At 48.2% G+C, this 12,291-nt stretch overlaps 2 protein-coding genes across 2 annotated transcripts in view; one reads left to right on the top strand and one right to left on the bottom strand.

Moving 5' to 3' along the window:
• Positions 1–2,680, bottom strand: part of LOC141085503 (ferritin, lower subunit-like) — a 97,488-nt gene extending 94,808 nt beyond the window's left edge. The window contains exon 1 of the mRNA XM_073570915.1: positions 2,560–2,680. The gene's annotated coding sequence lies outside the window, so the exon portion shown is untranslated. The remainder of the gene's footprint in view (positions 1–2,559) is intronic.
• Positions 2,681–6,520: 3,840 nt separating this feature from the next.
• LOC141085501 (ferritin heavy chain B-like) lies at positions 6,521–11,427 on the top strand. The gene is made up of 4 exons (XM_073570913.1): positions 6,521–6,790; positions 10,251–10,397; positions 10,535–10,660; positions 11,102–11,427. The coding sequence occupies exons 1-4, from the start codon at positions 6,689–6,691 to the stop codon at positions 11,255–11,257; spliced, it is 531 nt and encodes a 176-aa protein (XP_073427014.1). The 5' UTR covers positions 6,521–6,688; the 3' UTR covers positions 11,258–11,427.
• The last annotated feature ends 864 nt before the right edge of the window (positions 11,428–12,291 follow it).

Below are 12,291 nucleotides of genomic sequence, written 5' to 3'. Positions count from 1 at the left end.
CCTCTGCTGATCAATACACGTTCCAGCTTCCATCACAAGGCACCCACCCTTGTGATACATATCGGCAATTTACAATCCTGCCTCTCACCATTTCCCCATCACAATAAAGGAGACGCCAGCATGCATGTCCTGGGAAGCCCATACAGCGCCCCCTAGCTGTCACAGGGGTCACTGCATCACATGCCCCCCCCCCCTGTTCAAACTTGTGGGGTTAAACACTTGTCACAAACCGGGGGCCTCGAGACCGGGCACCCTTGTCCCCTTGCCCTACCAGTCGAGAGGGCCCTCAGTCGTCTTTGAGCCTGAGCTCCCGAGACGTAGTCCAACACTGCCACTGTATCCCTCTCTGTGACCAACACATTATCGGATTTTATCCTTTCACGTTTCAGAGTCCGTCTGTTAGGCATCCCCCGCCCCCAGCAGTCCTTATGTCGGCCTTGAGCTTTGGCCTTTAAGTCACAGTCCAACTGTGTTACTAGATCCTTGTTAGTCTCCACATTTCTGCTGTACACCCCTTCACCCAACCTTTCTCTCCATGGCTGGCTCTCCCGGTCGGTATGGCCAGAAGTCCCACATACAGTTGGGCATTGTCGTATTGCGGCTGGATCAGTCGCCACGCTGCAGTCAGCAGCACTTGCTGGCGTCCGCGGTAGCGACGCCGCACGCACGGTAGGTCTAGACGGACTTTTACCCAGACTCTAGGGCCTAGTCCTGTGACCATATACCGTTTATGCACACCGCTGAGTCCTGTGAGGTCAACAGGCTCGGCATTTATGTTTATGCCTTAGGCGCCTCTGTGATTATAACAGAGTTCGCCACCATTCGCCGGTTGACCTTTCAACCCGCGTGTGCCATACCGCTATACTGTGTGTCTGCCATTATATAGCAGCTGTTAAACACCTCTGCATGGTGGACCCCGGGCGGTGAACGCACTTTCTGTTATTTAATATGTAGTGCGTTCCGCCGCCCCTAACAAGTTCCCAGGAGGCGCCCCTTGACCCTGTATTGGTTAGGGGTAATTTGGAGTATGAGGTAGAGAAGATATTGGATTCTCATCTGGCTAGACGGAGACTCCAGTACTTGGTCAAGTGGAAAGGTTATGGCCAGGAGGATAATTCCTGGGTCTCTGCTTCTGACATTCATGCCGAGATATTGGTTTGTGCTTTTCAGGGGGCCCATCATGATCGGCCTGGTGGTGTGGATGAGCTTTCGGTGACCCATCCTCAAGGGGGGGTACTGTTGTGAACTATCTCGATTGGACTTTTTAGACGGGGCTCCCTCAGGTGGTTACTGTGGGTAGTGGAGCTGTCCAAAGTCTGCCACCTGACGACGAGGATGGGAAATCAGGGGTCACTGATTGGAGTATTTAAGTGTGCAAGCTTCCTCCTGTTCCCTGCTGGTGATTAGTTTTTTTCCTGTGCATTCTGATGTTTGATGTCTCCTGCCTGATCCTGCATTTTTCAGTTAAGTTGTTCATTTGCTAATCCTTTGCATCTGATCTGGTTTTGCCTCTTTCTGCTTTGCTGCAATGGTTCAGCGTGCTCCCTGCTGGCGTCTGTTGGACCCCGCTTCATATGTTACAGCTTGTGTCAGTTTGTTCAGTCCCCTGTTATACTGTTATATTAGTCTCTTTTGCTTTGCTGACAGTTCATACCAGAATGCTGATATAGTGGGGGAGCAGTCGAGAGACCTCAGTGTTTTTCGTACATCAGTTCGGGTCCTATCATTTGCTCAGTCTATTTTCTGCCTGCGTTTGTGTCTCATCTTGTCTCACCGACAATATATGTTTGGGGGCTATCTATTCCTTTGGGGGTCTACTCCGGGGCAGTTTAGATTTCACCTTTCTTGCTTTAGGCTTAGTTAGCTCTCTGGCTGTGCCGAGGCATCTAGGGCATCGTAGGTACGCCACACGGCTACTGCTTGTTGTGTTGTTAGGATTAGGGGTCTGCAATCCGCTAAGTTACCAACCTCTCTGGCTTCCTGGTGGCCTAGCCTATTCCTGCCATCCTCATCGGTGACCACTTTGTACACACGCGGCTCCGCTCACCTCGTACACACACGGCTGCGCTCCGTACCCCTCGTACATGCACATCTCCGCTCCCTACACCTCGTACACATGCGGCTCTGCTCTGTACACCTTGTACACATGCGGCTCTACTCCGTTCACACGCGGCTCTGCTCCGCTCACCTCGTACACACACGGCTGCGCTCCGTACCCCTCGTACATGCACATCTCCGCTCCCTACACCTTGTACACAAGCGGCTCTACTCCGTACACACGCGGCTCTGCTCCGTACACTTCGTACACACGCGGCTTGTCTCCGTACACCTCGTACACACGAGGCACCGCTTCGTACACACACGGCTCCGCTCACCTCGTACAGACACGACTGCGCTCCATATGCTTCGTATACACACGGCTCTGCTCCGTACACCCTGTACACACAAGGCTCTGCTCCGTACACCTTGTACACATGTGGCTCCGCTCCGTACACCTTGTACAAACACGGCTCTGCTACATCCACCCTGTAAACCCCTCCTGACCCCACACACACTTACCCTCATCCAGCTCCATGACAACCAGCACAGCAGAGTCCTGCATACAAGGACCTCTGACTCCTCCCCTCCTGTGACCTCATCACAGGTCCTGTGCGCACAGAGCAGCCATCGCGTCAAGCCAATTGCAGCCTGGCAGCCTGAGCCAATCAAAGCACGGAGCTGCACAGCCAATGAGCGGCTGCAGCTCCATGATCAGGCCCCTAAGCACTCCGGGCCCCATTGCAGCTGTGACCGCGGTAGTCATGCCTCTGTTGAGAGCATTAGGAAGAGCAGCTCGTTGGTACATGACTAAGTCAGTGAGCAAATCACATGTGTGCTTGGGGGGGAGCCAAGCCAAATTCTTGCCTCGGGTGCCAGAAAGCCTAGATACACCTCTGAGCCGTGCCACACCTTGTCTGTCAGATGATTTATTAGACAGGGTCAATAAATGCATCTGAGCATGCTCATTCCATAGCAATAGAACTAGTGGAGGTTGGATCCAGAGGCAGCCAAGGGAATAGGGAGCCTTGGGGGTCACCATTTGGCGGAGATCGCTGCAAATCAGTGCTGATTGAAAAATAGGTTGTATTGGTACAATTACTTCTGTGTGGGCACAAGAATTAGACCACATTCTGATTTGGGAAATAACCCTTTAAGTGAGCAGACATATATTTTAGTAAGGTGCACGTCTATGTTAACAGAGCTTTCAGAAGTAAGATTCAATATTAAGTGGGGGGTTCAGAAATAGCAGTCACAACCAAGCCCTGGTGCCTGAGGGGGCCAAAAACCCTCTGTGACAAAAGAAGACACCATTAATCTGGCACCCAGAATCTTCAAATTCCACCTCCGGATGTGAGAACACGGATGAAGATTTACAGTCTATGCAAATAAAAGGAGATGAAAACACAGGCAACAATCATGAAATTCTGGGAACAAATACGTGACTAAGAAGTGACGCCCCCCCCCCCAAAAAAAAATATTCATTTATTAGTGGGAGGAAAACGGACAATGTAAAAGGGTCCCAGACGTGAAAACCTCCATAGGTTATAATGGATACGTGTTCTGTTAGTGAAAATCAAAGCTAGAACATGTGCATGAAAAACTGATGCCTGAATGAGCCCTAACGATTATTTTTATGGTGGCAAAAAATAAATATATCATTTTTTATTAATGATCTTTCATCAATACAATTAAGCCCCCGTCACACATAGCGATCTCGCTGCTGAGTCACAAGTTTTGTGATGCAACAGCGATCTCACCAGTGAGATCGCTGCGTGTGACACCTATCAGTGACCGGCCCCCCTGCCGGTATCGCTGATCGTTGTTGGAAAGCCCTGGACATTTTTTTTGATTGCTGGTCTCCCGCTGGCCAGCACGCATCGCTGCGTGTGACAGGCGGGAGACCAGCGATCAGCGCGCTGGTAACTAAGGTAAACGTCGGGTTTCTGCAGCGCGCGCTGCTTATAAACCCGATGTTTACCTTGGTTACCAGCTCCCTGTATCAGCGCGCTGGTAACTAATGTACACAGCGACGCGCCCGCTCGGCGTCGCTGTGCTGATCGCTGGTGAAGCTTTCTGTTTGGCGGCTCACCAGCGATCCTGACACCTTGATATCGTTGTCGGGATCGCTGGTGAGTCGCTATGTGTGGCGGGGCCCTTAGACTCGTTGCATATTTTATATACAGACAAATGCTACAATTCTGGTTTGGGTAAAACTCGTGACGGCTGCGGGGAATCAGTAGTTTCCTCCTCAATCACTAGGACATGCAGCGCCGTCAGTGTCCCTCCCCACTTCCACTATTGTGCTCTCCATTTCTGCCTAGTCATGCCGCTCTTGTCATCTGTGCACTCCCCGCTGAGTCATGATTACATCCAGGAGTGAAGAGAACCTCTCATAATTGTGCAAAGAATCCAATTTAGGCTATGTGCACATGTAGTTTTCGGTGGTGCGGAATTTTCTGTGCGGATTTTGTAAAAACCGAAGGTCAAAAAGTCCTGCTGTTTATTTGCGGTCTCACACCTCTACAATGGAGGAGAAGTGAAACCGCAGCGGATTCCGCACAAACAATTGACATGATGTGGATTGTAACCTGCGGAAAAATCCGCAGCATGTGCGCAGCGTTTTTGGTTTTACCATTGGAAACAATAGTACTGTACAATGCAGCAGAAAGTGCTGTGGACCCGCAGAGCCTGAAACACTGCGGAACTGCAGCAGGCTCCGCACCGTGTGCACATGGCCTAACTGCCACAAAATGTTTTCACGCCCTAAGGCGAGTGCAGGACATCTCACGAAGATTCCATAGCTGCATTATTACACAGCGGTCAGTGATTTATTATAATCCATGCTAGAAATCGTCTGTATATACAGCTGCTTCTCACAAAATCAGAATATCATCGAAAAGTTACTTTGTTTCAGTTCTTCAATACAACAAGGGTCTTGCTCGGGTCGGGAGAGCTGCGGTGGTCCGCACGTCTGCGGGAGCCCTGAGACTAAATCCTAACTGCCATGGCCTTTGTCTGTTGGATTAATATAAAATGGCAAGGTAAAAAAAATCTGTGACATCAGGGACACAAGGATGTCCAGTACGGCCCAATAAAAGTGCACGGATGCCATATTATGACTCCCAATGTTTTGGGTTTTTTTTTGCCGGAACCCAAGAGGAAATTGGCTTCTTTATTTTTAATAAATCCGCATAACGTCAATTTCTGTTCCAAAAACGCAGGTTTTTTGCTGCAGATTTTTTCCCTTTAATTTAAATAGGGATTTTAATTTTGTTGAGTCTCCGGAGGGTACAAAAAAAAAGTGCACATAAACCAGAATAAACGCTTCAGATTTCACCTTGGAAGATCTGCACTGAACACACAATGGATAATAATGAGACCTGACATTTAAGGCTATGTGCACACGTTGCGGATTCCGCTGCGGGTTTTTTCCACGCGGAAACGCAGGTAAAACCGCAGGTAAAGTGACCTGCGGTTTGGTCTGCGGATTAGCCTGCGGTTTCACACCTCTACTATGTTAAAGGTGTGAAACCGCTGCGGAAACCGCACAAACAATTGACATGCTGCGGTTTGAAAACCGCAGCAAAACCGCGCGGAAAAAACCACACCGTCAGCACAGCGTTTTTGAAACCCCATAGGGTTTCATTGTACTGTACTTGGTCAGCAGAACTGCTGCGTTTCCACAGAGCCAAAACCGCTGCGGAAACGCAGCAGAATCCGCAACGTGTGCACACAGCCTCAGTCTCTTTCGCCAAATCTGCAGCAGAATACAGACACATAGACAATTCACTAAGAAAAGAGAAAAGACTTTTGTTATCTGATGTGAAATTCCCAGCGATATTATAAGACTAATAGTAATGAATGCAATAACGATAATAATTATTATTACAGATTAGGGGATTGCTAGTCATGCACTTTCTTGCAATTTTGTAAAGCTTTTGGAAAAAACTCTTGACTTTCAGTAATGTGACCCTAGAAATGTTCCCTTAGGCTGTGTGCACACGTTGCGGATTCTGCTGCGTTTCCGCAGCGGTTTTGGCTCTGAGGAAACGCAGCAGTTCCGCAGACCAAGTACAGTACAATGAAACCCTATGGGGTTTCAAAAACGCTGTGCTGACGGTGCGGTTTTTTCCGCGCGGTTTTGCTGTGGTTTTCAAACCGCAGCATGTCAATTGTTTCTGCGGATTCCGCAGCAGTTTCACACCTTTAACATAGTAGAGGTGCAAAACCGCAGGGCAAAACCGCAGACCAAACCGCAGGAAAACCGCAGGTCACTTTACCTGCGGTTTTACCTGCGTTTCCGCGCGGAAAAAACCACAGCGGAATCCGCAACGTGTGCACATAGCCTTAGGTGCCTGTGTGTGACCCCAGCTGGCAGAGGAGGGAGTGTGCACGCCGCCTGCAGGACGCTCCGCCCGATCTCTGGCTGTGATTGGCTGCACACAGATGACGTCACTCCCCTCCCCAGCCTATAAATCCCGAGCTCCAGGGTGCGGAGATCAGACGATCCCTGACTCTGAGCAGAGTTCTTGCTTCAACAGTGCTTGAACGGAACCCTCTCCGAGTCCTCGGCTCCAAACTCGCATCTCTTCAATACCTGAAGACTTTTGCAACCTTTTTGCGCCACTAAAACCACCAAGAAGCCGCAATGGAATCCCAGGTGCGCCAGAGCTACCACCGCGACTGCGAGGCTGCCATCAACCGCATGGTGAACCTGGAGCTCTATGCCTCCTACACCTACCTCTCCATGGTGAGTGCTCTGCATCGTCTCCTGTCCATGGTGCCGGCGTCTTCTCTGCATCCGTAGCATAGAGCGGCCATTACTGAGCTTCTCCTTCTCTCGTGGTCTCCACCTCTCCCTCTGTCCTTGTGTTGCAGCCATTGTAGTAAGTCTCCATTGTGCTTCTAGTCCTCTCCCTCCCCGGAGTGATGAGCTCACTGCTGGGATCTCTGTACACTCCCTCGTGTGATGCACAGCAGTTCTGTACATGATGACTCCATGGAATCTCCTCTCTACAGTTCACAGTAGCTGTTCTGTAAACCCTGAACTAATCAAGGAACATTGTTACAATCTCTGGGGCTTCTACTAAAGCTGTTGGGTCCTTTCTGCAAAATAAGAACACCCCAGTAGTCAACTGCACATTATAATCCTTACAATATGTGCACACGTTGTGGATTCTGCTGCGTTTCTGGCCCTGTGGAAACGCAGCAGTTCCGCAGACGTGGTGCAGTACCATGTTGGCCTATGGCATTTCAAATCTGCTGTGGTTATTTCCGCGCAGTTTTCAAACCGCAGCATGTCAATTGTTTGTGCGGATTCCGCAGCGGTTTCCCACCTTTAACATAGTAGAGGTGTGAAACCGCAGATCACTTTACCTGCGGATCCGTGTGGAAAAATCCGCAGCGTGTGCACATAGCCTTACAGTAAGGCTGGTTTCACATACGCGCTTTTGTGCGCAGCGCATCGTGCGCACCCGTGCGCATGCGCACTGCGCACCTATGTTTAACATGACGTGCGCATGTTTTTGCGCACACTTGCGTTTTCGTGCGCATGCGTTTTTTTGTCTTTTGCGCCAGGTGCGCCAGACGCAACATGTTGGATTTTTTGGTGCGCCCTGTCTCGGCAAAAAAACGCTTGTGCACGGAATGCGCAAAAACAACACATTGAAGTCTATGGTAACGCATGCGTGCGCATGGTCTTGCGCACGGTTGCGTTTTTTTACGCATGCGTTTTTGAGTGAAGCAAGTCTAGAATGTTCTCTAGACAATGGAAAAAACGTCACACTTAAAAACGCATGCGCATAAAAAACGCCAACGCATGCAAAAAACGCATGTAAAACGCAAACAACGCTGCGTTTTTTTTTCACATCAGCGTGCGCATGACGTTAAAAAAACGCGCGTTTGTTTTGCGTATTTCTTTGCGTTTTTTATGCGCCCGATGCGCTGCGCAAAAAAACGCTAATGTGAAACTAGCCTAAACTGTCATACAGGGCGTCTCTGCTGCGTTTTTTTTTTTTTTAATCTTCTGCAGCAAAACCCAATTTCGTGGCAATAATGCAGGTTTAGGTGTTTTTGTTTTGTGCCTCTTTGTCCATTAACTTTCTGCAGGAAAAACACTGCAAATGAAAATGCATGTGTGTGTTTTTTTTTTTTGTTTTTTTTTTTTCCTAAACACACATTCAAGCCAATGCTGAAAGTGACATGCCCTGTCCAAATAAAAAAGCGGCAAAGCACAATCCTGATGACAAATAACTGCATGAGATTCTGGAAATCTCATATGGCTCTGCTAGTACTGTAAAAATTGGCATAAAGCCCAGTGTGAACATGCCCTAAGGCTGAGTTCACACGTGGCGTTTTTTTCGCGTTTCCGCGGCGGTTTTAACCGCGCGATTTTGCCGCGAAAAATAAGCATCCCATGCATTCCTATGGGATTCCGTAATGCTGCGGTAAAAACCGCAGCATGCTCATTAATTTGCGGAATCGCGGCGATCCCACACCCATAGGAATGCATTGTTCCGCTTACTTTCCGCATGTGGCTGTGCACACCATGCGGGAAGTAAGCAGAACATTTGCGGATGGTACCCACGGTCCGGAGGAGAGGAGACTGTCCTCTGGGCTTTGGGTACCATATCCCTATAAAAAATATTGTTATTCTCACCCTCTGACGTCCCGCGCAGTCTTCCTGCTTCTCTCCACGCTCCCGTTCCCAGTAGTCCTTTGCGAAAATGCCCGCTATGACGTCCGTTCTCGCGGGATTGCGAAGTCTCACGGTCATTCTCGCGACGTCATCGCGATCCCGCAAAAACTGACGTCATCGCGGGCATTTTCGCAAAGGATTACTGGGAACGCCTGCGCGGGACGTCGGAGGGTAAGAATAAATAACACTATTTTTTATTTTTTTTTTTACATTCTATCTTTAACTACTGATGCTGCATAGGCGGCCTCAGTAGTAAAAAGTTGGTCACACTTGTCAAACACTATGTTTGACGAGTGTGACCAACCTGTCAATCAGTTCTCCAAGCGATGCTACAGATCGCTTGGAGAACGCTAGCATTTTGCAAGCTCAATACGCTTGCAAAATGCTAGTTTTTCCGTGGGAAAATCGCAGGAATTTAAAATGCGATTTTCCCGCGGACTGGAATTCCGGAATTCTTGTGGTAATTTCCGTGAGGGTTCCGGTACGTGTGCACTTAGCCTAATAGTTTCACATGAACATGTAGTCCTCTTCTCCATGAGTATGATGCAGTTGTTAGGCTGTGCACATTGCGTCTCTTCCCGAGTGGAAATGCTCTAAAAATGCAATGGATTACTTAAAGCAACGATAATAAACGGCATTCCTAAATTGTGCACATGCTGCGGAAACTTCCGTCTTTATTTGCGGCGGTTTCCACCTACTGACTTCCATTGAGTCACTCAGATCTGCAGCAAAAAACGCAGGAGTAAGGCTATGTGCACACCCTGCGGTCCCGCTGCGGCTTTGGCTGCAGCAGTTCTGCTGACAGTAGCATTTTATCCTATGGGACTTACATTCTGCTGTGCACATGCTATGGATTTTTAACTGCAGAAAAGCTGCGGTTTTGAATCCGCAGAAAGAATTGACATGTCAATTGATTCTGTGGATTCTGCTGCGGTTTGCCACCTATTCCATTGTCCAGGTGGCAAAACTCAGGCCACTTTACTTGCGGTTCCGCAGATAAGAATCCTCAGACCAATCCGCAGTGTGCACGTAGCCTAAAAGGCTTTTGGACTTGATGCCAAAAACGCAGCAGACTTGTCAAAGGAAATGATGTCAGGAAGTGTGTGTGTGTGGCTGGATAATATAGAATAGTGCCCATCTTGGTTGATGCACATCAACAATGAAGGCTGGGTAAGGAAATGACTTTTAAACTTTTTTTTTTTTATGTACTTTATTTAGCTAACATCCTAACATAAAAATGCATGGAAATTCCACTGCGTTTTCTGCCTAGAAACGCAGAAATTTCCACAATGTGCGCACATATCCTTGGGGTCTGTTCCCATGGTCGGTAACACTGCGGGTTGGACGCTGCATACATCCGCAGCGTCCAGATGTTACAGCATAGTGGATGGGATTTCAAGGAACCCCATGCTCACTATACGTGCACTCTGGCCCACAGAGTGAGACATGCGGCGCGCTTCCAGACCCCAGCATGTCAGACTGTTGCTCACCACTCTCTTCTCTCCTTTTTCAGTCCTTCTACTTTGACCGTGATGATGTCGCCCTTCACCACGTGGCTAAATTCTTCAAGGAGCAGAGCCATGAAGAGAGGGAGCATGCGGAGAAGTTCCTGAAGTACCAGAACAAGCGTGGGGGTCGCGTTGTCTTACAGGACATTAAGGTAAATTTTGTGCTCATGTAGAAAGTAGACTTAAAATTAATACATATTAGTGTAGGTTTGTCAGGCATGGAGCCTCGTTCTCAAGCTACAAGAGGTGAAGTGACTTTTGAGGATCATTTTGTCTTTTTCTGTCTTAGAAACCTGAGCGTGATGAGTGGGCAAACACCCTGGAGGCCATGCAGGCTGCTCTGGAGCTGGAGAAGACTGTGAACCAGGCTCTCCTGGATCTTCACAAATTTGCTTCTGACAAGGTTGACCCTCATGTAAGTGCTGCTGGAAAAACTGTCTGCTATGGAAGGTGGACTACACCGCCCTACCCTCTGATATGGTGTGTCCCCTGTTGTACTCCTCGTGTATGCAGCGCACACAACCTGTATATTCTGCACACTAATATTTGCTACTACAGTCTTAGAATGCTTATGGCTGAAGCTTCCCATTTCTAGACTTGCTTCATCTTGTAGTAAAACTTCAGCTCAGTATTTGAAAAGCATGGCTGGTTAACTCTGAACTTGGTGCTACACTAGTGTTGATATTGTTATAGCAGGGCTCTATTGAAGTTGATTAGGATATTGTAGCCAAGTCTAATTCATCTGGACAATTTGGCTTTTTTGACAGCAGACAGCTGTGTATTATCAACTTGAGCTATATTGTTCCCATAATGGGGCTAGTAATTGCATATGAATGACCGACCTCTTCTCTTCCAGCTCTGTGACTTCTTGGAATCTGAATACCTGGAAGAACAGGTGAAGGCTATGAAGCAGCTTGGAGACTACATCACCAACCTGAAGCGCCTTGGGGTACCCCAGAACGGCATGGGCGAGTACCTGTTCGACAAGCACACCCTGGGAGAGAGCAGCTAAGATGTCTCCTTCCTGGATACCACCAGTCTAGTCTGCATCTCCTTGTCCATCTGAAATGTAATGCCCCCTGCGATGTTGGGCTTCTCTTATACCTGGTGTGATCTTTGTTCCCCGATGAGACGTGACTGTGCTTGTCAGCAAGCTTTCCAATAAAATCTTTCTGCATTTCAGCATGTGTCAAATCTCTAGTTTATGCAGAGGTAGCCTTCAAATGTGTGATTATTAAGCACATTGGGGGGGAAGCAATTGATCAGTGATTGGGGGGGGTTTGTATTTTGCTGCCAGAAAAGTCAATGGCAAACGGTTGGCACATACCCTGAGGCAAAGTTCACATGAGTATATAAAACAAAAAAATAAACACCCAGAAATGCTCACAATTGCTTAATTTTATACATTTATTTAAAACTAGCTGAGGAGCCTGTTGCTGTGTGGGCATAAACTAACTACGGTTAGTTATAACAAATTATGATTATATATAGATATAAAGCTGATTGTAGAGCGCCGCATTCACTATAATACCCCACATCATCCCGTCAGCCAGAGCCACTGGACTACTACCACTAATATCCCACATCATTCCGTCAGCCTGGTGTCAGAACCAGAGCACTGAGTGAATTTGTCCTGACTTCCATACCAATGATCCCTTCAATAGAAGCCTGGGGTGAGAATCAGAGCACAAAGTGGATTTACCCTAACTTCCATACCATAGATTCCTTTAAGAGAGCCTGGGGTCAGAACCAAAGCACTGGATGGATTTGCCCTGAATTCCATACCGGAGATCCCTTTAATAGAACTCTGGGGTCAGAACCGCTGAGTGGAATGGTCCTAACTTCCATACCAGGGATCCCTTATACAGAGGCCTGGGGTCAAAACAAAAGCGCTGGATTTTCTCTGACTTCCATACCAATTATCCATTTAAGAGGGAAGATGTGCCTGCATGGGATAGAGGATGTGTGAGGTGTACATGGGCACGGAAGGGGGGATTCATTTGTCATGTGCTCTCATCCGTTTTGGGGGGGCAGACAATGGCTGGG

The sequence above is a fragment of the Dendrobates tinctorius genome, unplaced genomic scaffold (assembly GCF_039654945.1).
Source record: "Dendrobates tinctorius isolate UK_male_01 unplaced genomic scaffold, ASM3965494v1 ptg000028l, whole genome shotgun sequence".
Lineage (NCBI taxonomy): Eukaryota > Metazoa > Chordata > Amphibia > Anura > Dendrobatidae > Dendrobates > Dendrobates tinctorius.
The sequence above is the reverse complement of the archived record's forward strand: the minus strand, read 5'-3'. Positions and strand labels throughout refer to the sequence as shown.

Bases quoted from the DNA above. Each gene is read 5' to 3' on its own strand.
- LOC141085501 (XM_073570913.1), top strand. From the start codon at position 6,689: ATGGAATCCCAGGTGCGCCAGAGCTACCACCGCGACTGCGAGGCTGCC. The intron at 10,398-10,534 runs GTAAATTTTGTG...TTTCTGTCTTAG, and splicing joins TTGTCTTACAGGACATTAAG to AAACCTGAGCGTGATGAGTG. The intron at 10,661-11,101 runs GTAAGTGCTGCT...CTTCTCTTCCAG, and splicing joins CTGACAAGGTTGACCCTCAT to CTCTGTGACTTCTTGGAATC.